The 24,399-nt window shown below is 41.1% G+C and overlaps 1 protein-coding gene across 1 annotated transcript; it reads left to right on the top strand.

Moving 5' to 3' along the window:
- On the top strand, positions 1-22,620 carry LOC147025223 (sphingosine 1-phosphate receptor 3-like). Its single transcript, XM_085885975.1, has 3 exons — positions 1-373; positions 17,839-18,476; positions 19,058-22,620. Exons 1-3 carry the CDS (start codon positions 367-369, stop codon positions 19,700-19,702), a joined length of 1,290 nt encoding a protein of 429 aa, XP_085742101.1. The 5' UTR covers positions 1-366; the 3' UTR covers positions 19,703-22,620.
- The last annotated feature ends 1,779 nt before the right edge of the window (positions 22,621-24,399 follow it).

Below are 24,399 nucleotides of genomic sequence, written 5' to 3'. Positions count from 1 at the left end.
CAAAAGGGCAGAAAGGGGTTCATCTCATGGTCAGGGAAAATATAAATACGATATCATCATTATCATTATCATCTTTATCATCACTGCTGCAAACGAAGAGATAGGGAGAGAGAGAGAGAGAGAGAGAGAGAGAGAGAGTAAGCCTCGTGTCCCTTTTGGGTGTGCGGCAGCATAAGCTGTGAAATTAATAAATCCATTCCCCCCAAAATCTGTGATATTTCAGATATTCGAATTGTAATCAATTAGTCAGTTGAATCCTCCTTCTGCTGAAACGAACGACAAATGAGGACAAAGGGAATAACAACAACAGTGCATCATTAACACAATACTGCGCGACAACTGCCTTGGAAAAACCAAACGTAGAGTATGACCGGTAAGTGAGAGTTCATGTGACTTTGTATTGTTCATCGATATTTGCTATTGTATTCGTCATCAAATGGTTTTATCGTTTTGAACTTCATGCATTATGACGCGTCCTTGTTTGTTTGAACACCTTTATATATTGATAGCTTATGGGTGTCGGGTTATATCCATTATGGACACAGATTCCCTCAAGGTCTCGATGCTGCAATTCGAATGCCATTGTTGCAGAAATTTCCTCTACGTTCAATTGTCAAAGGTTCCACTATAGCGGTGATTTGTTACAAAAGTGGGACATTGTGACTATGTGGAAACTCACAACTTCAATCCCTGCCAAGTGTGTGTGTGTGTGTGTGTGTGTGTGTGTGTGTGTGTGTGTGTGTGTGTGTGTGTGTGTGTGTGTGTGTGTGTGTGTGTGTGTGTGTGTGTGTGTGTGTGTGTGTGTGTGTGTGTGTGTGCGGTGTTTGTGGGTATACCCCACACCTGGGAAACTTTCAACGCTTCCCTTTTCCTCATCTGGTCGTTCCAAAGTATAAACAATGGAGTCATGAAAATTTTCATGAAAACATGTGTTCGTTTCCTTCCTTTGTTTACTCCGTCAATAGCTTCTGTGTGAATAATTAATTCATCTACACATTGATATGTGTTGCCTGCACAACCATTTATCTGCGTCGCTTGTTTCTTGCGGTATCACCATTGTCTTTCTATTTCCACTGATTTTATATTTGTATTGCAATTCCGTTTTCTACTTCTGCCTCCAATTCTCAACAGAAACATTTCTGTTTTGGCTTCCACATATAAGTTACAATGTTTCCCAGTTACTTTTATCGACATTGTTATTGTTACGCATTGCATATCCCCCTCTCTTCACAGAGTGTCAGTGCTACTGAAGCAGCTTCCTGAGCAACGGTTTTACACGGTGTTTTCCCATTGCTTTCCCAGTAGTAGTTTGAGCAAGAATTTGTAACTTGGCCGTGGTGCCGGCGATCGCTCGCCTACTCTTCGCAAAGGACACCGTGGGATCTTTGATGTCCACCAACTAATTCTGGCAGACAGGACGCCCATTATATATCAGAAGAAGCGATTACAGGACCGGCAGTTGATGGATGTGTTTTGCTAATCCATGTGACCGATAATAATTCCTGGAGGAAACACAGTCCCGTAGAAGCGTCTCACAGTTTGTGGTCATACCCTGAGACCTTGCAAACAAAGCACAACCCAGATAGACTCAAGTAGCGCACAATTGCCACTAGGCGGTATATCAGTGAAAAAAAGACTGTAAATGCAATGTTCTGCTCATCTGATTTGAAACAATTTTTTTAGTGGTTGAGGATTCATCAAAAACATTACTGATGCTAATTCAACATTATCTAACAGTATATAAAGTATAGTTGGGACAGTGAGGTGGGAAGGCGTGATATTGTCTTACACCGAATCATTCATCAGCGGAAAATTTTTTGCAAATCTTCTTCCTCACCACAAAGCCACAGTATTTTGTCTCGAAAAATCATTTATACATTTCCCGATGCCTTTAGTATCCAAGACACTTGGAATTAAGCTCATGGTCTCAGAATCAGATGGCTACCTCATTCACGGCTAAATAAAGTATTCATGTGTAATTCACGAATAACGATATTATTCTGCAATATGCTTGAGCCAGCAGAGAGTTTTTATTTAACCCTTTGAACCCTAGCGGCTGTTTTACCAGCAGCTATTCAAACCTCCATATACCCAAGTGGCTGGTTTACCAGCAGCTATTGAAACCTCCATATACCCAAGTGGCTGTTTTACCAGCAGCTATTCAAACCTCCATATACCCAAGTGGCTGGTTTACCAGCCACTATTCAATCCTCCATATACCCAAGTGGCTGGTTTACCAGCAGCTATTCAAACCTCCATATACCCAAGGGGCTGGTTTACCAGCCACTATTCAATCCTCCATATACCCAAGGGGCTGGTTTACCAGCCACTATTCAATCCTCCATATACCCAAGGGGCTGGTTTACCAGCCACTATTCAATCCTCCATATACCCAAGTAGCTGGTTTACCAGCCACTATTCAATCCTCCATATACCCAAGTGGCTGTTTTACCAGCAGCTATTCAATCCTCCATATACCCAAGGGGCTGGTTTACCAGCAGCTATTCAATCCTCCATATACCCAAGGGGCTGGTTTACCGGCCACTATTCAATCCTCCATATACCCAAGTAGCTGGTTTACCGGCCACTATTCAATCCTCCATATAGCCAAGTAGCTGGTTTACCGGCCACTATTCAATCCTCCATATACTCAAGTGGCTGGTTTACCGGCCACTATTCAATCCTCCATATACCAAAGTGGCTGGTTTACCGGCCACTATTCAATCCTCCATATACCCAAGTGGCTGGTTTACCGGCCACTATTCAGTCCTCCATTTACCAAAGTGGCTGGTTTACCAGCCACTATTCAATCCTCCATATACCCAAGTGGCTGGTTTACCAGCTGCTATTCAATCCTCCATATACCAAAGTGGCTGTTTTTCCGGCTACTATTCAATCCTCCATATACCAAAGTGGCTGGTTTAGTGGCCACTATTCAATCCTCCATATACCAAAGTAGCTGGTTTACCGGCCACTATTCAATCCTCCATATACCAAAGTAGCTGGTTTACCGGCCACTATTCAATCCTCCATATACCCAAGTCGCTGGTTTACCGGCCACTATTCAATCCTCCATATACCAAAGTAGCTGGTTTGCCGGCCACTATTCAATCCTCCATATACCAAAGTGGCTGGTTTACCGGCCACTATTCAATCCTCCATATACCAAAGTGGCTGGTTTACCGGCCACTATTCAATCCTCCATATACCAAAGTGGCTGGTTTACCGGCCACTATTCAATCCTCCATATACCAAAGTAGCTGGTTTACCGGCCACTATTCAATCCTCCATATACCAAAGTAGCTGGTTTGCCGGCCACTATTCAATCCTCCATATACCAAAGTATCTGGTTTACCGGCCACTATTCAATCCTCCATATACCAAAGTAGCTGGTTTGCCGGCCACTATTCAATCCTCCATATACCAAAGTAGCTGGTTTACCGACCACTATTCAATCCTCCATATACCAAAGTAGCTGGTTTACCGGCCACTATTCAATCCTCCATATACCCAAGTCGCTGGTTTACCGGCCACTATTCAATCCTCCATATACTCAAGTGGCTGGTTTACCGGCCACTATTCAATCCTCCATATACCCAAGTCGCTGGTTTACCGGCCACTATTCAATCCTCCATATACCAAAGTAGCTGGTTTGCCGGCCACTATTCAATCCTCCATATACCAAAGTGGCTGGTTTACCGGCCACTATTCAATCCTCCATATACCAAAGTGGCTGGTTTACCGGCCACTATTCAATCCTCCATATACCAAAGTGGCTGGTTTACCGGCCACTATTCAATCCTCCATATACCAAAGTAGCTGGTTTACCGGCCACTATTCAATCCTCCATATACCAAAGTAGCTGGTTTGCCGGCCACTATTCAATCCTCCATATACCAAAGTATCTGGTTTACCGGCCACTATTCAATCCTCCATATACCAAAGTAGCTGGTTTGCCGGCCACTATTCAATCCTCCATATACCAAAGTAGCTGGTTTACCAACCACTATTCAATCCTCCATATACCAAAGTAGCTGGTTTACCGGCCACTATTCAATCCTCCATATACCCAAGTCGCTGGTTTACCGGCCACTATTCAATCCTCCATATACTCAAGTGGCTGGTTTACCGGCCACTATTCAATCCTCCATATACCCAAGTCGCTGGTTTACCGGCCACTATTCAATCCTCCATATACAAAAGTAGCTGGTTTACCGGCCACTATTCAATCCTCCATATACCCAAGTCGCTGGTTTACCGGCCATTATTCAATCCTCCATATACCAAAGTAGCTGGTTTGCCGGCCATTATTCAATCCTCCATATACCAAAGTAGCTGGTTTACCGGCCACTATTCAATCCTCCATATACCCAAGTCGCTGGTTTGCCGGCCATTATTCAATCCTCCATATACCAAAGTAGCTGGTTTACCGGCCACTATTCAATCCTCCATATACCAAAGTAGCTGGTTTGCCGGCCACTATTCAATCCTCCATATACCCAAGTCGCTGGTTTACCGGCCACTATTCAATCCTCCATATACCCAAGTCGCTGGTTTACCGGCCACTATTCAATCCTCCATATACCAAAGTAGCTGGTTTACCGGCCACTATTCAATCCTCCATATACTCAAGTGGCTGGTTTACCGGCCACTATTCAATCCTCCATATACCCAAGTCGCTGGTTTACCGGCCACTATTCAATCCTCCATATACCAAAGTAGCTGGTTTGCCGGCCACTATTCAATCCTCCATATACCAAAGTGGCTGGTTTACCGGCCACTATTCAATCCTCCATATACCAAAGTGGCTGGTTTACCGGCCACTATTCAATCCTCCATATACCAAAGTGGCTGGTTTACCGGCCACTATTCAATCCTCCATATACCAAAGTGGCTGGTTTACCGGCCACTATTCAATCCTCCATATACCAAAGTAGCTGGTTTACCGGCCACTATTCAATCCTCCATATACCAAAGTATCTGGTTTGCTGGCCACTATTCAATCCTCCATATACCAAAGTATCTGGTTTACCGGCCACTATTCAATCCTCCATATACCAAAGTAGCTGGTTTGCCGGCCACTATTCAATCCTCCATATACCAAAGTAGCTGGTTTACCGACCACTATTCAATCCTCCATATACCAAAGTAGCTGGTTTACCGGCCACTATTCAATCCTCCATATACCCAAGTCGCTGGTTTACCGGCCACTATTCAATCCTCCATATACCCAAGTCGCTGGTTTACCGGCCACTATTCAATCCTCCATATACCAAAGTAGCTGGTTTGCCGGCCATTATTCAATCCTCCATATACCAAAGTAGCTGGTTTGCCGGCCACTATTCAATCCTCCATATACCAAAGTAGCTGGTTTACCGGCCACTATTCAATCCTCCATATACCAAAGTAGCTGGTTTACCGGCCACTATTCAATCCTCCATATACCAAAGTAGCTGGTTTACCGGCCACTATTCAATCCTCCATATACCCAAGTCGCTGGTTTACCGGCCACTATTCAATCCTCCATATACTCAAGTGGCTGGTTTACCGGCCACTATTCAATCCTCCATATACCCAAGTCGCTGGTTTACCGGCCACTATTCAATCCTCCATATACCCAAGTCGCTGGTTTACCGGCCACTATTCAATCCTCCATATACCAAAGTAGCTGGTTTGCCGGCCATTATTCAATCCTCCATATACCAAAGTAGCTGGTTTGCCGGCCATTATTCAATCCTCCATATACCAAAGTAGCTGGTTTGCCGGCCATTATTCAATCCTCCATATACCAAAGTAGCTGGTTTACCGGCCACTATTCAATCCTCCATATACCAAAGTAGCTGGTTTACCGGCCACTATTCAATCCTCCATATACCAAAGTAGCTGGTTTGCCGGCCACTATTCAATCCTCCATATACCAAAGTAGCTGGTTTACCGGCCACTATTCAATCCTCCATATACCCAAGTCGCTGGTTTACCGGCCACTATTCAATCCTCCATATACCAAAGTAGCTGGTTTGCCGGCCACTATTCAATCCTCCATATACCAAAGTAGCTGGTTTACCGGCCACTATTCAATCCTCCATATACCCAAGTCGCTGGTTTACCGGCCATTATTCAATCCTCCATATACCAAAGTAGCTGGTTTGCCGGCCATTATTCAATCCTCCATATACCAAAGTAGCTGGTTTGCCGGCCATTATTCAATCCTCCATATACCAAAGTAGCTGGTTTGCCGGCCATTATTCAATCCTCCATATACCAAAGTAGCTGGTTTACCGGCCATTATTCAATCCTCCATATACCAAAGTAGCTGGTTTACCGGCCACTATTCAATCCTCCATATACCAAAGTAGCTGGTTTGCCGGCCATTATTCAATCCTCCATATACCAAAGTAGCTGGTTTGCCGGCCATTATTCAATCCTCCATATACCAAAGTAGCTGGTTTACCGGCCACTATTCAATCCTCCATATACCCAAGTCGCTGGTTTACCGGCCATTATTCAATCCTCCATATACCAAAGTAGCTGGTTTACCGGCCACTATTCAATCCTCCATATACCAAAGTAGCTGGTTTGCCGGCCACTATTCAATCCTCCATATACCAAAGTAGCTGGTTTACCGACCACTATTCAATCCTCCATATACCAAAGTAGCTGGTTTGCCGGCCATTATTCAATCCTCCATATACCCAAGTCGCTGGTTTACCGGCCATTATTCAATCCTCCATATACCAAAGTAGCTGGTTTGCCGGCCATTATTCAATCCTCCATATACCAAAGTAGCTGGTTTACCGGCCACTATTCAATCCTCCATATACCAAAGTAGCTGGTTTGCCGGCCACTATTCAATCCTCCATATACCAAAGTAGCTGGTTTACCGACCACTATTCAATCCTCCATATACCAAAGTAGCTGGTTTACCGGCCACTATTCAATCCTCCATATACCAAAGTAGCTGGTTTACCGGCCACTATTCAATCCTCCATATACCAAAGTAGCTGGTTTACCGGCCACTATTCAATCCTCCATATACCAAAGTAGCTGGTTTGCCGGCCATTATTCAATCCTCCATATACCAAAGTAGCTGGTTTACCGGCCACTATTCAATCCTCCATATACCAAAGTAGCTGGTTTGCCGGCCATTATTCAATCCTCCATATACCAAAGTAGCTGGTTTGCCGGCCATTATTCAATCCTCCATATACCAAAGTAGCTGGTTTGCCGGCCATTATTCAATCCTCCATATACCAAAGTAGCTGGTTTGCCGGCCATTATTCAATCCTCCATATACCTGTGCAGCCGGTTTTTTCTCCAGGGGGCCGAGGGTGGGGGAGCTGAAAGTCCAAGAAGCTCAGGGTTCAAAGAGTTAAAACTTTCGCTTTTCTATTATTTACCCCTTCTCTCATCTCAATATATATTTTTAGTTCCCATTTCTCTTTATCTTTGTTAATTCGCTGACTAAATAATGACCAGGTGTTTTTTTCTTCTTCAACGATATTGCCAAACCGTCAAATGGACACCACTCCAATAAGTGGTACCTATCTGATGGACCTTGCGTTGCATAAGAAACTCGTGCTGTTCTGATAAAGTGAGATATGGACAGCATGTCTCTAAATTGAGCTCACAATCGCTGTTGTTTTTTTTTTTTAAGTGTGCAATCACACTTTGCAACACTTTTGAAATGTCATCAAAACCACCAATGATCAAACTCCCTAATGGCGGTCACTCCACGATTCTGGTGGAAAGCCACGTGCTCACGAGCACAGCCAACACACGTGTCCTGCAGGTGCAGGATGCTGAGTTGCACCTCAACGGTCGGTATCACAAAGAGTTTGCAAAACATTTCCGTACAAGTATGACTTCAGAGGATGTAATTCTTGATAAATGATAACCTTCTTGCCTGCCAATAAAATATTTAATGCATAGCTTGAAGCACCTCTGTCGGAAGGAGGTTTTTTTATGAATCCTTTGTCTTTGCCAGATTGCCATCACAAAGTCACAGAGAAATATAAACAGCAGCAGGATAAAAGGATCAAACTTCAATACTTTCATGGTCATCTAATCCTAATATATAAAGTTGTTTGGGCTTTTAATAATTGGGCAGGTGTCAGAACTCAGAATGGCAGGTGCCTACTGAGTATGGAAGAGTTATTTACATCCATGTTACTAGAGCTAGAAATTAGTAGGGTCGTCCTTTGTCTTCCCATAACACTCTTTGCAAAAGAAACCCAAAGAAACCCAGGTTTCTATTGGTTGCATGCAGTCCACCAGCTTCCCCTTCTGGTGAGACTACTTAAATCCAGTATCACTGCTCACCTCCACTCATTCAATCCTTCTTTTCCCACATGTGGAACCAACTTCCACATTCTCTTCAATCTCATTCATCCCTCCAGGTCTTCCAGACGTCTGTTCACCACCATCTCAGATCTTCCCCCATCCAGAACCATGATCTTTTCTACACCCATCAACCCTCCACAAGCCAAACACTTTCCAAATTTCCAGTCTCTCTTTCCAGAGAGTTTGCTTTTGTGTCTGTCTTGTCCACCTTTGTGTCCTCTCCTACCCCTCATTCTTCCCCACAACCCTTATTTCTCCAATTCTCCCTTTATATTGTCCATGAATCCGGTTTGTTGTGTGTCCCCCCCCCCTCCATTCTCTTTCTACTGTTCCTTTTGTTCTGTTATGTCCTGATCCATTCTATGTTCTAGCTCCTCCACAAGCCTCGACTTTGTATTTATTTATTTATTTATTTTTACCCAATATACCATTTTATTTTATTTTCAGTAAAATTCCACCTGTTACATCCGAAAGGGTCATTAAGAAACTAAAAATACTGATTCATTGACTTTCAATTTTAAGTTTCCTTTTTTACAAATTTCAATTCGGGTTGGATCAATTGATTTCTTCCAACACAACATATTATAGATCATATAATATTCATTCTGAACAAGACTGTATATTGACCATAAAGATCTAATGATTACGAGGGAATCTTATAGAGATGTTTCAAATAATGAAGGGTGTGGACACGATAGGTACAGAGGCGTTTTTCCAGCAAAAAAGACTGTTTAGGCCAGGGGCCATACCTTGAGGATAAAGCAGATCAGAGTTACAACAGTTTTAAGGCAGGGGTATTTCAGTCAGAGTAGTTTTATGCATGGAATAGCCTCCCTGAAAAGGTTGTGGCAGTAGAAGGGATAGATAAGTTTAAGTTGGAATTAGATAGGTGCCTCAATGTATTGGAGAAAGAGTGGTGTGGAGATATTAGCACGACGTGCAGGTAGCTTTTGTGTAGATGGGTGATGGATACTAGGGTTGGTGCACTGCAGGCATGATGGGCCAAATGGCCTCCTCTTGTGTCAAAGTACCATGTGTGTCGATACCACGTTTGAATAAACTTTCCATACAAGTCTACATCTATTATACACATACATAATAATGATGCTTACATTTACACAAAATATGTACACACGAGAGATGAACCAAGACACGACAATCTTTTTCTTATTCAGTGTATTAATCTATCATATAATACGAACCATGGCGTCGGTGCGTGCGTTCGTCTGTCTCCTGTTTACGGCTGCCATTTCTTGCGCTGCTTTTGAAGAGCTGCCGATTGATTGCTTTGCATTTTCATTTCACTTTTCTTGATGCAATCTAGTCAGTCCCTTTATTTTCCCTTCCAGTAATCTTTAAAATCAACATGAACATTTGGATTAAAGTAGATTATTAATTTAATACAGATCTTCATGGAGTAACAGACCATTTAAAATCGCTATATTTTACCCTTTTTACACAAGTCCAACCGCTGCCACCCGATGTTGCACCACCATTCTGCGGTGGGTGGTATAATTACCTCCGAGTGAAACCAAGAGTGCAACACAATTGAGCTTTTTCAATTCTATGAAATAATTTAAACTGATAGATTAACTTAAACTTTTCCTGTCACTGGGGATGGGAACTTTTGCTCGAACTGTAAACCTCAATTTCGCTTGATATATATGTATATATATATATATATATATATATATATATATATATATATATATATATATATATATATATATATATATATATATATATATTTAATAAACACTATTGCGAGAGTCTCGTTCGTACGCATTTTTGAACACCCCACATAGCTACGTAGCACTTGCGGTCATTTTGTAACGTTTTCTTGAAACAAAGTATATCAACATCTTGTTACATTTGCAGGACTGGAGTGTGACAGCCATCATGTTTGACATGGTGGTTAAAAAGACACCTGTTATGCAAAGTAGAAAATGAATATTAAAATAACGAGTTGGAATCAGGTTTTAAAATGGTTTTAGGACCCCTTACTTTTTAAACCATTGCGGAATAACGCGATACGAGTCAGTTTGCCACGACTATCTTGGTGGCTGCATGTGGTTAGCCTGTGATGCAATCTTTTCCTGTGGTCCAGACGCCATTTGAGTGGGCTGTGAAAGCCATGCTAATGAAAGAGTAAATGCAATATTTCCCATCAGCTGAATTTATATGGCAGATGAAAAGCCTGTTAGTCAAAACCTCGGCGCTCCGTATCGCTCGAACGGTTCTACTTTGCAGCCACTATTGATAGAATGTGAGTTTTTATTTTGCCTGTTCTTTGTGTTACTCCATGCCTCGATCCCAGCGATGATAACCTTCTGCAGTTACAAGATTCATATATGTTGCAGAAAATTTTCAAGATATGACAGTGTAACATCCTGGCCTGATTGGTAGACAAGGAGATAACACAAAATTGTGCGATTGAAGACACTTTGAATCAATTTGGATTTCACAAATTGTTAGTTTGGATTTTTAAAAATTTTTATTTGATGAAATGAAAATAATTTTACTAGGGACAAAACATGTAGATTGTGTGGTTCTTTAAACTTTATGCAGGGTTCGCAAGCACGATCAATAGGAAACCCCAAGTGTCGATGGAAGGCGACTCGTTATCTTTGTAGCAGGCATTGTTTTTCACAAATAGGACGGAAAGGCGAATGCTGAAGTTTTCAAGATAACATCCTGGCCTTTCTCCTCCATGGGATGCAATATTTCTACTTAAATGGAAGAGCACGTTGCCCTGGAAATAGGCTTGGACTTTGTACAAATTTATTTACAGATTCAATCTCAGTAGTTTCCTTTATAAGATCGCACATTAAAGTCATTGCCATTGTTTGGTGATGGTTGTTTATTTGCCTCCTCTTGGTACAAATCCCACCCCAGCCCAATCCTCCTCCCCATCGCAACCTCCCTTTTCCAGACATTGCTAAAGTAACCCAGTGATAGATGCTCTCATATGACGTTGTTATCGTAATAACTTAATGTCTCAAGTAACGTTTATCCACTGTCTCTGAAAATCTTAATATAATGGAGCTAGTGCGTACATAATGGATATACATGTGATGGCAAATTCAAAATTGACCACTTGGAGTTTTACATCACAAAAACTTGACAGTGTGGTCCAGCAAGGGAAATATGATTACAGTATGTCCCAAAAATAATTTCCAGGTCTACAGAAAATGTCACTTTGTGGAAATATGACCACTTTAAATTGTCCACAAAAGATGGGCCGAGATGGGTACACCTGCCCGCAGATGGTGGGAGTGCCAATGCTAATTGATGTAATTACCAGAAAAGAAAAGCGGTCTCCAAATGTCCTTGGCCTAGATGCGACTGATACATACAAGGGTGATCCAAACGTCTTTTTATTACACAAGTGCATTTCAAAAAAATTTTTGCCAAGTTGAAATTGCCTCACCCATTGACTTATGTTGTCATGACACACACATGCATATTCATATGTATATATATATATATATATATATATATATATATATATATATATATATATATATATATATATATATATATATATATATATATATATATATATATATATAGTGTATATGCACCATACTCTTTTTAGAACATTGGTGCTGCTGAAGCAGTTTCTTGGTGATATCTTAATTTTTATAGTGGGTGGTTTGCCATTGCCTTCCCAATGTTGTTTGTCGTGCTCTATCATATATATATATATATATATATATATATATATATATATATATATATATATATATACATATATACATTGGGATAATAACATACAAAACATATATATATATATATATATATATATATATATATATATATATATATATATATATATATATATATATATATATATATATATATATATATATATATATATATATATATGTATATATATATATATATATATATATATATATATATATATGTGGGGGTTGGGATAACACATTCTTAAAAAAGAAGAAGGCACTTACAACCAAAAGTAAAACTCGATCTGCTCCACTAATTTCAGCAATAAGTAAGAGCAGACGTGGTCTCAGCAGCGCTTCACTAGCTTCACAGCCGGCTTCCTCAAGCTAATAGAGGAAGCCGGCTGTGAAGCTGTTGATGCCAGTGCATGTGTAGATTATATATATATATATATATATATATATATATATATATATATATATATATATATATATATATATATATATATATATATATATATACAGTATATATATATATATATATATATATATATATATATATATATATATATATATATATATATATATATATATATATACGTGTATATATACGTACAGCATATATACATTATATATATACATTATATATATATATATATATATATATATATATTATATATATAACTGTGCAACGTCTGTCACGTGTTGTGTTGTCACTGAACTACTCCTTCAACGTTTTGTGAAATTGTACCAAATTTCCTCTCCCGTGTGTGTGTTTTAAAGGGGTTTTTTAAAAATATTTTTGAAGAAGATATATATTTTATTATTATTTTTAAACTTAAAACTCCAATATAAATTGCTCATAAAATGTAATTAATCACGAATATTACAAATAAATTTTCAGAATAAATGCATGAATTCTGCTTGGTGTAAATCATAACACGGCAACTCACGTATTATCCTGAGTTAAAACAAGCCAGTCCCTCGAGCGACTTGTGGTGAGGTGTTTTGAATTGCACAGTGGCAGTTGTTTTGAATGATCTGGAGGTGAGGTATTTTTAACAACATGGTGGTTACGTGGTGGTGAGGTGTTTTTTTAATAACATGGTGGTTAAATGGTGGTGTGTTGTTAATCATCTGTATGCATAAAAACGAAAATCATGGTGAGGGAGTGAGGAGGTGAGGCGGTGAAGCCGTGAGTCAGGCGGTGAAGCCGTGAAGACTATATGCCTGTGAATCACGTCCTGTTTGAATGTTAACTCCCCAAGACCCTTAAGACCCCTAAAGGCCCAAAAGACCCCGAGGACCCAAAAGACCCCAAAGACTCCGAAGACCTAAAAAGACTACAAAAACCCCAAAGACCCAAAAGTTACTTAAGACACAAAAAGACCCTGAAGACCCCGAAGACTCAAAAGACCTTGAAGACCCAAAAGTCACTGAAGACCCCAAAAGACCTTGAAGACCCTGAGGACCCAAAAGACCCCAAAAACCCAAAAGTCACCAAATACCCCAAAAGACCCAAAGACCCTGAAGACCCAAAGACTCTAAAGACCCTTTAGACATTAACACCATTTAGACCCCTTACACCCTTCAGACAGATTAGACAGCTGAGACCCTTGACCATTTAGACCACTTGGACCTTCTTATATTACAAATAAATTTCACATAAATATAATGTCACCAATATGGCAAATAAATATGTACAAAATAAACGTTTGTATTATGATTGGTGTTAATCATGCCAACAGAGCAAATCTGTAATGTCAATCTCTGCAACGATGTGTGGAGAGGTGATGTGACTGGTGAGGCCAGATTGTATTTGGCCACAACAAGTGCCATCTGCCATATGGACACATTGAGTTCCATCCACCAATCACAACCAGGAAGCACCAATGTTGTTATTAAGCAGTCAGGGAATCCATCAAATTCCAAATCAATGAGGATCATACTCTGTGCAGAGCGATGGTGCTCCATAAGCACAGTAAACAGTCTTCTGGGCTATTGGGCACAATCCTGGACAGGTCAACACTCCAACACAGGATACTCAAATGGCTCAATCATCCCAGCAAGCTGGTACTCATTTGGCCAACCTCAGAAGGATGACAGGCCCACCTGGTAATAATTAAACAGCCAAGCAGGATTTGAACTCAGGACTCTAGAATCCCAAGCCCACCAACCTACCCATTAAACCAATACCAGTCATAGTTGGGGAATGGACCAAAGGAAAGTCTGAAATTCTCCTAACTTAGATAAATGCATCAGTGGGGCATCAATTGCCCAGTCCAACTGCAAAACAAACAAACCAACTGCAGAAACCTGAATTTAGCAGAAGGGGTAGATAGATGCATTAGAGATCGAGGGGTGCAAAGGTATTGACAGGACTTGGAGGAAGCTTGTGCTTGGATGGATGATGGTTTCTGGGGTTGGTGTAGTGCAGGCATGATGGCCTCCTCCCACGCTAAAGTTCCTTGTGTGAATATGAGGTTGCTCACACTGGGTAACACAAGTCGAATGGACCACACTGTGCAAGCTATTCCAGGAGAAATACATGCAAAAGAAGTTCAAGATTCTAAAGTCTCCCTCCAGCAGCTTTTTGTGTGTGCATGTTTGAGCTTTCTTCTTAGCATGCTCTCTACACGGTGTTTTGACTTGACCTTGGTGTGTTGCTTTTCATGATAAACCAGAATTCGGTTTATCACTGTGCATACAAGGAGAGGTGTCAATAATTTGGGTTCCGTTTTAACGTCTTTGGTGCGACGATCAATGCTCATGGGTCTGCAGTCTCCCACATTATCCCACTCGAGTCATCAACCACAATGAACAACAGAAGTGCCCCCTAGTGACCGGTTTCTGACAAATGACCAGGTAACCGAATCAACTGGCCACAGTGCGTTCGTTGTTCGTTAGGAATTTACAGATTGTACCATGGCCATGACCAAACCCGAACCCCTTAGCCTAATATGCAACAATTATGAAAATTCGAACCATAGCAACAACTATGTAATGATGCCAGCCTAGTATTTAGGAATTGAATCTCAGTCCAGTATGCATTTGATAATGACAATAGTCACTTAATCCAAAAACTGGATATATTTCATCTATTACCGAAAACGGTTGAGTATGACAGATTTTCTTTGTGGGAGGGGGGGGGACTTAAGATTGGAGAATGATTTTTGATCTTTTCTCTCTGACCACAAAATGTAGCTCTCGAGCTTTGCTCAAGTCGTGCAGTGCAGCAGCGGGCGCGAGTTTTGCACGGCAGGTAATGGTTGTTGCTGACAGATCATGCAGTAATTGCTGTAATGGGACTCGCTCTTTACCTCCGCCGCTCTGTTGGACGTAGGTTATGTTTTCACCCCTGTTTGTCTGTCTGTCTGTTTGACTGCAAGCAGGATATCTCAAAAACTTATAGACGGATTCGGACAAAATTTGGTGGACAGGTTGAGGGTGTGACAAGGACGAAGTGATCAGATTTTGGTGAGGATCCGGATCCAGATCCGATTGACTTGAAATTTGAAAAGGATTTACATATCAGGTCACTGAATTCAACCACCTATTATTTTTGAGGTCACCAAATACCAAAAGGTCAACATCGACCTTTCATAGCAGATTTCAAAACAACATAGAGGATTGTCCACACAGAACTTTCGTGTTTTTCTCCGCACCCACTTGGTGCATTGAGACAAAATTTTCACCATAGGTGCGACTACTCATTCGGAATGTTTCAATGATGATTATGACGTCATAGGTCACGTGGTGTGGCAGCCATGTTGGAAAAATGGGAAAAATTTGGACCTCTGTATCTCTGAAAACGCAGCAAAGAAAAAATTGAAACTTAGCACATGGCTAGTACTCCTCATGGGGAATAAGTGGGATTTTTTATGATGTCATAGGTGCCTTCCTTGTGGCATCATAATTGCATATGTAAAACGCTACATCTGATCAGTATGAACACTTTTTTGTTCATACTTAAAGAGACTGCTTAAGTATGAACATTTTTGAGGGTCATCTCGGGATGAAATGGTCCACAAAAAAATTTGATGACGTCATCAGCCATGTAATTCGGCAGCCATATTGTTTTTTTTTAAAACCTTAAAAAACCTTCTCTGATGTGGCTGAACAGATCGAGGTGAAACTTCACACGTACGACTGCCTATCTATGAGGAACAAAATGTTCACACATATAATGTCATAGGTCACATGGTTCGACAGCCATATTAGATTTACCCTAAAACTTATTAAAAAACATCTTTTCCAGAAGGGCTGGACAAATCAAGGGAAAACTTCACACAAATGTTCACCAAGCCATGGGTGTACAAGATCGTTAAGGAATAGTTGATAGGTCACATGGTTTGGCAGCCATAATGGATTGAAGAAAAATATTCAATAATGTTTTCTCTGGAACCGGTTAATCAATCGATGCAAAACTTCACATTTATAATCTAGTAGTGATGGGAATACATGTTTTAAATTTCAACTTGATCGGATGCATGGTCTGGCAGCTATAATTCTTTGATCTTTTGATGTGGGTCCTTTTTTATTTTTTTGATAATTTTTCTTTTGAATGAGGCTCACTAGGCTGTGCCTGGGTGTGTTTGAGGGTAGAGGAGTAGCAGCTGAAATACGAATCCTGTCCAGGTTCCTTCTGATGACTTAATCTTTGCTTTTTGCCTTTTTGGGTTCATTCTGATTACTCCATGCCTGGTGTTGGCATAATGGTAAGGGGGGTGGGCTTTCGATCCCAGGGTCCTGAGTTTAAATCCCACTCAGTTGTTGAATTAATACCAGGTGGGGCTAACTCGACCTGTCATCCTTCCGAGGTCGGCAAAATGAGTGCCAGCATTCTGGTATACTGTGTCGGAGTGGCGACCCGTCCAGGATTGTGCTCAATAGCCAAGGACACTGCTTAAGCAACACCAACGCTCTGCACAGAGTATGGTCCCAATTTCCTCCTTCTTGTGATTACTCCAATGCAGGACTGTACCTATTTGGTCTTCCATTTGATTTGACATGAATTTATTTTAATCCCATTATAAATTAAATTGAATAATGAATAATAATAATAATAATAATAAAAAAGACGTCATGGGTCAGGGTCAGGTGTCCGATCAAAGCGGTGTTGCATCAAAGCGGGACGTCGTGGTACCCGGTCATCACTGCCAGCAGTTATAAAGTGGCAGTTCTAATTTTGTCTCTTATTAATTATGTAACACACCATTCACGATTGTGATGCATATTTCTGTCTCATAAATGTTAGATTAATTTACCTTCACAGTTTATACTATTCATTTGAAAACTCTTTCTAGTAAAGCCATTTTTTTCGTTTTTGATATTATAGAATTCCAATAACTATTCCATTTATGTTCCTCTTGAATAATGTAATCAGTCAAAATGTGTTAGAAAGGTGTAATAAAACATGTATAGCTGTATGAAACAAGAGCAAGAATTGTTTTGCAAAACATGTCCCCTCCCGATGTGATATTTTCTAAGTTTCAAAAAGGGCTTAACTCTGTGAAAACTTGATGAAACTCTCTGAAACTCGAACTTGTTCTGTACCTTATCATAATGAAGCCATGCACCAAGTTTCAGTTGAGTATGTTAAAGGTATGGGGAAAAAGTCTGAAAAACCACAGGTAGGATGGACGGATGGACGGATGGACAGATGGATGGAAAGACGGAGAGCAAACCTACAGTCCCTTCCGGTGAAACCGGTCGGTGACTAATAACTATGTAAACATCAGTATTTTCTATATTTTTCTAGTCATTGTATTCTAATAGCTATGCCCATCCTTCCTTTTCTTTTTTCAAGCCGGAGGTGCAATGGACCTTCCTTCAAACAGTTCACCATTCTCACCATCCAGCTGCCTCAAAGTTGAATGCACCGTCTTTCTTCATTACAATTACACTGGCAAACTGGCCCATAGGTCACAGAGTAGCTCCTCAGATGGATGGGCCATGGTTGCTGCACTTATCACCCTGTGCATCCTCATCGCCTTGGAAAATTTGATGGTCTTGGCTGCCCTTTTCCGGGCAGGAAAGCTCCGGTCACCCTCCTATTGCTTGATTGGCAGTCTCGCTGTTGCTGACATGATGGCTGCTGCTGCGTATGCATCCAATGTGGCTCTGTCAGGGCCGCGGACACTAACCCTCAGTCCAGAGGCTTGGTTTGCTCGGGAAGGTGGCTGTTTTGCTGCATTAGCTGCCTCAGTCTTTGGCTTCCTGGCACTTGCTGTCGAGCGCTGCTTGGCTGTTGGAAAGTTTAAACCTGCGTCAATGGCTGGTGGTGGCACCAGCCTAGGGTCCAAGTGGATTGCTCAAGTGCGTGTGACCATTGTCATTGTGACATGTTGGCTGTGTGCTGGGCTGCTAGCAGCACTACCGATTATTGGTTGGAACTGCCTTGGAAACATGGATGACTGCTCCATCATCCTGCCATTGTATGCCAAGGTCAGTTTTACTGTATCTACAAGGGCAGGCTGGATAACCTAGTAGTATGCACACTCACTTCTGAGCTGTTTAACCTGGGTTCAAATCCTGACCCTGAGGAGGAGCATTTCATTTATTCTGGGCTTTGAAAGTAGTGCTTTTCATTTTCGGATCTTGTTTACAAAAATACATGTATATACAGAAGGAAACAATACTTGTGATGTGGAACTGAGGGTTGACCCAACTACTCTATTGTTACTCTGTGACGTAATAGGTGAAGCTGTGATTCTTCTTCTTTTTCCCTTCCTGCTTCCGCAAGTTCCGCGCTATGAAGTGGAAATAAACAACCTTTGGTTTATATGTGACTGGCCACAAGTTATGAATATAACAATACTGACCCTTCAGTTTAGCCAAAACAAACTGCATACAGCTTTGCTTATGGAATAAAAGTTTTAAAATTAACATTGCTGGAGAGGACAATAGTATGGCAGCTGTAAAATGCATTTTTTTGTGTTATACATCTGCAAAGATGAGTTCTGGAAATTTACAGTATCAGAATGTTTTATAATATACTAAGTGAATATCCTGTTTGCCTCCCACAGAGCTACCTGCTCTTTTGCATCTCGCTTTTCTCATTGGTGATGGTGTTGGCTGTATGTCTATATATCTCCATCTACCGGGCAGTGTGCAACGGGGATGGCAGTGTCTCCAAGAACCAAATCCCCGGTTCCCAAACTTCTCGCCGCACACTAGCTCTTCATCGCACACTCATCATCGTCGTCGGGGTGTTCATCGTGTGTTGGGCTCCACTTTTCGCCTTCCTTGCCCTGGATGTTGCTTGCAATGGTGAAGATTGTCCAATTTTGTTCAAGGCCAATGCAGTTATAATTTTGGCCGTTCTCAACTCAGGTGCCAATCCTGTGATCTATGCTGCGTCGAGTCGTGAAATGCGCCGTGCTTTTAAGCGGCTCATCTGTTGCTGTTCTTCACATAAGAAGTCTTCGACCTCATCTGGAGATGGTCCATCTTCCGGATCTTCAGCGAGCACATTCACCCGGACATCAGGAGGACCATGTAGCCCACTCCGCCGAGGGTTTGCACCAGGCAAGGTTAAGAATGCCATCAACACTGGGGAGAACATTGAAAGCCCTGTACAAAGTCCTATCCAAAGCCCTACATCTCCCATCAGCATGACATTTCCCCTCATGTTATCTCCCCACAATCATCACGGATTCCCGGTCTCCTGACTTCAATTTTTCCAGCTTTTGTGAAAGGGCTCACTCAAGCTAGCTCTGGCTTTACGAACTAGCTTACCCAGTCGCTGGCTCTTTGAAAGGTCCTACTCAAGCACCGACTCCACAATAGGGTCTACTCTAGCACTGGCTCCACAACAGGGCCTACTCAGGCCAGGGGCAGACTGAGCAGTCGGGCATTCAGGTACCGATCGAGGGCCCAGACCATCGAGGGGCTCGTGCTCAAAAAAAAAAGTTTTACGTTTTTCAGCAATAGGAGAGAAAGGTGATTTGAGAATGTATATTTAAACATAGTGTGATCATTGTTGAGGGTTGAAAGTCGATTTCAATGAATTCCCGAAAAAAATGCAGCATAGTCATTTATTGCTGTTAAACATTTTAGGCCAAGTAAAATAAATTATTAGTTTCTCGTCCGGGCTTTAAAAAAAAAATAAGGAGGAGGGAGCACCTTACTGTTTGATACTTCACTATTTGAAATTTGAAATAACTCTTTGAAAAACAAATCATCAACATGCGGCTTCCGAAAAGGAAGCACGTGAGGATGAATGAATCAGAAATCCCTCATCCTTCTGACAGACAGACAGACTGCAGCTTCTTCCCTCTCCTCAGACCTTGACCAATTCATGGACTTTCAATGAATATGTCTTTCAATGGGCTACTCTGTGATGTACGCTCTCATTATCTCTTTCTGAAAGGAGAGAACTGCAAACCTTCTTATCTACTTTCTCAACAACCCTCTCGAAGAAGTTCAGTCACTCACACTCTTCGGTCTCACTCTCAACCATGATCTCTCTTGGGCAAGCCACATATCAAAGTTGGCCTCCCAAGCCAGACACCAACTGGGCATCCTCTGTTGTGCAAAGTTCGTCCTTGGCACAGCTCAGCTCCTATCCACCTACAAGGCTTTCATCTGCAGCTTGATGGAGTACTGCTCTTCCTTCTGGACTGGCTCCCCTGCCTCACATCTTGTTCAGCTTGACACCGTGGAAACAAATGCTTTCAAGATCATTGGAATCTCTCGCAATGAAGCTGAGTCTATGGGCCTATCACTTCACCATCAGCGACAGGTCGGTGGTCTCTCTGTCTTTTTCCGCCTCATTTATGGTCTTGCACCCTCTGTCATCCCCATGCTTTGCCCCCCCCCGGCAGTTATCTGCAAGACGCACTCAGTCCACTAGCAACCCCCTTCTGGTGAAACTCTCTAAATCTACAACCACTGCTGACCCCCACGCATTTATTCTTCTTTTTTCCCACCTCTGGAACCATGCTTCACACTCTCTTCCATCTCATTCTTTCCTCCAGGTCTTAAATACAGCTGTTCACCACCATCTCAAGTCATCCTCAATCCAAAATCATGATCTTTTCTACATCCGCTAAACCATCCCCGACCCCTCCCTAAATTTGCTTATGTATCAATATTATCCACCCCTTCTGTTCTCCCCTACCCCTCATCGTTACCTGCATCCCTTGTTTGTCTGTCTACGTCTACTTTCACCCTCCACCATGCTGTTGATGTTTCCCTTTTCTCCTACTGTTCCCTTTGTTGTGTTGTGTCCTGATCTCTTCTGTGTCGTAGCTCTTCCTAGAGTCTTGAACATGATTTTTTGTTTTTTTAGATCTGGAGACAAAATAACAGTGGATATCAAAAAATGAGGTGCCTGTCAAAAAGGAAGTGGGTGGGGATGAGAAACTAAGAATTTATTTTACTTGGCCTTACATGCTTCAAACAAACATTTACTGCTGTTAAAGCTACAGTTTAAAACTTTACAGAAAATGGTTATCAACCATAAATGTGTGTTGCAAAAATTGGGTTTGTATCCTCTTTGTGCAAATTTTTTTATTATTATTAACCATCTTCACACGAATCGTTAGCTAATCTTAGAGAAGAAATAGTGTTCAATCGACGAGGGTGCGAATTGACTTGGTCCATCCATCCCGCTATCCTTTATTTTAGATCATTACTAAAGTGATCACTTGTTTTTCTTCCGGTAAATGACACGGAGAAATAATAATTTGGTCTGTGTGTGCATTTTATTACATACTGTTTCAGGGCGTTTGCCTGTAACATTCCATGACGCTTTGGACTGTGATGTAGGAGGTAAAACAGTTTATAGTTTGTAAATTACAGTATATTCGTTTTTAATTCACCGTCTCGTTATTATTCTGCATATTTATGCAAATCTTTTGTTTATTAAACTTTTATTTCTAACTCAATCTCATTCAAAAATTTGATCTCGGGGCCAAAATACCCTTTTTTTGCCTGAGGGCCCAGAATACCATCAGTCCGCCCCTGACTCAGGCACTGTTTCCACAAAAGGGGCCTACTTACGAAATGTGGTGCCCAGGCTCAGGCTTTACCCGAGCTGTGGTTCTACAAAGGGCCAACCCAGACTCTAATTCTATGAAAAGATAACTTTTCAGGTTAAGATCCTGCTGGAATGCAAAGAGAAGTTATTGTGCATCTCTACTGCAGCCTCTTCCCTTCATGCATTTTCCTCTGATTCACATCATCCACAATCTCCTAATAATAGATTGGGTAATCCTATTATGGTTCCCTCCATTTCTCTTCTTCTCGACATTCTCATACTTTTTTGAACAGGCTAGTTTCTATGCCAGTATTAATTCTCAGTTTGTGTATTAATGCTGAGTTCATACAACGTGAAGATAAGGTTTCAACGATGGACTTTTGTGTCGCTGGGTAAGAGCTCCATTTTCTGAGCCAACCCAATACATTCCTCAGGGAATTGGAAATGACCAAAATAAGTTTTTTATACCTTTTTTAAAATTAAAATTCATTTTGATACTGCTTTTGGTGGCCTGACTTGTATTACGTTAAACATAGCTGTCGGGACGTTGTATTTCTTAGGGACATAAAAATACTACATTTGAATAAAAATGACCTGAAAGCCAGACCTCTACGACTCCTTTTCATGGTTGTGGCAATTCCTTTCTTCAAAATGACCTTCAGGGTCAGACTCATACTGCCATCATTTCACATGAAACACAATGGCATGTGACATTTTCTGTTTTCGCTTGCACCCTCTTAAATATTCTGCCAGGATGAGTAAGACTAAAGGGCAATTCAAGAGTCAAGTAGAAAAAAAAAATCATACATGTTCATAAAAAAAAAACTGCATGTTCCCTCCCAAAAAATGCCTTCTTTGGCAAAAGAGCATAGGAGGAGTGTATATATATATATATATATATATATATATATATATATATATATATATATATATATATATATATATATATATATATATATATATATATATATATACATATATATGTGGGAGTTCACATTTGCCAAAGAAAGCTGCATAAAGCAACTAAGAAGGTCTACGCAAGGTAAGCCCTTTGCTGTTTCAAACCCTTCCCAGAATTCCTCCACCACCATAAAGACATTCACAAATAGTACACACATGAGAATCCCAATGCTGCACACCCCATCAGGTGCCGGACTGGTTTCATCGCTTATTGGCGAATCATCAGTGACAGCGCAGACAGAAACATGGTTTATGGGCACACCTTTTATATTTAAAAAAAGGTGAAAAAATCTCGACAGGTAATCAAAAACATGAAAATCAAAAAACCTCACTGAAAACAATGCAGCTATAAGCTAACACATGACTCTTGATGTGGCAACTTAGCCCAAGCAAGCAGTTTGTACAGTAAATCCCAGCCGGTTTTAAATGGGTGAAAGGTCGGCAGTGAGCACAGGTGAAAGAATCTAGTCCGAAGGGTGTGTACAACATGAGGCCGATTGGACAGTTACGTTTTATAAATCCCCAGAAGGTGATGTCCTCGTCTAACCAAAGCATGGAGAAGAACCTGAGTCCACAAGTAAATCTGTATCACAGGTGATGAAGGCGGGAACTCCAAGCTACAAAGGACAATGTGTACTCGAAGGAGAGGAGAGGTTGGAGGGATGAATAAGCTCCGAAGGTATGCACCAGTCAACCAGCTGCGTGAAGGGCATGTAAGTCACTCGAAAAGGGCAAGTAGCAGCTTTTAAATTGTTGCCTAGATAACAGCAGTTCAATGTCTGACAGGTAGATTCTATGAGTGGAGGGAGTTGAGAGAGGAATACCTCACAGGGTATGATATAAGAAGCAAAGCTGAATCTCCACAGACCAATACACAGTGAGTTGAAGTTGATCTGTAGTGGTCAGGGAAGAGGTGAGTCGCTGAACCTTCCCAGGTTCGCATGCAGAACACTCCGATTCCTCCTTAATTGGGTATGTCGGTTTTAAAATGATATGCACCACTTAAATCAGAGTGTGGCCGCGTCGTCCTTCTATCCTGTTCTTAAAACTGCCAGTGCTTCGTTGTCCTATCCTCCTATTGTTCTTAAAACTGCCAGCACCAATTGTTGTTGTTGTGACTTTACAAGAAATTTAACAGCCAATATAACTTTCACAAAACACAATTCAATGTTTTACTGCTCCGCAACCGTAACACTCCCCCCCCCCTTCAAGAAAGAAAGTTTGAACAGATTGAGAACTTTCTTATCCTTTACACAAAACACCCATAACAACAACAACAAAAATCTTTCCCAGCTAAAAGTAGCATTCAGAAATACAAATTAAAAAACATATTACTCTCAGTGCTACTTCCAAACAGATGACAGAAATAATCATTGAGTTACTCAGACCTTGACAGAGCATCGGCAATTACAATGCCTTTGCCTT

The sequence above is a fragment of the Eptatretus burgeri genome, chromosome 6, assembly GCF_056783735.1.
Source record: "Eptatretus burgeri isolate ZD-2024b chromosome 6, Ebu_testis_v1, whole genome shotgun sequence".
In the NCBI taxonomy this organism is placed as follows: domain Eukaryota; kingdom Metazoa; phylum Chordata; class Myxini; order Myxiniformes; family Myxinidae; genus Eptatretus; species Eptatretus burgeri.
The sequence above is the reverse complement of the archived record's forward strand: the minus strand, read 5'-3'. Positions and strand labels throughout refer to the sequence as shown.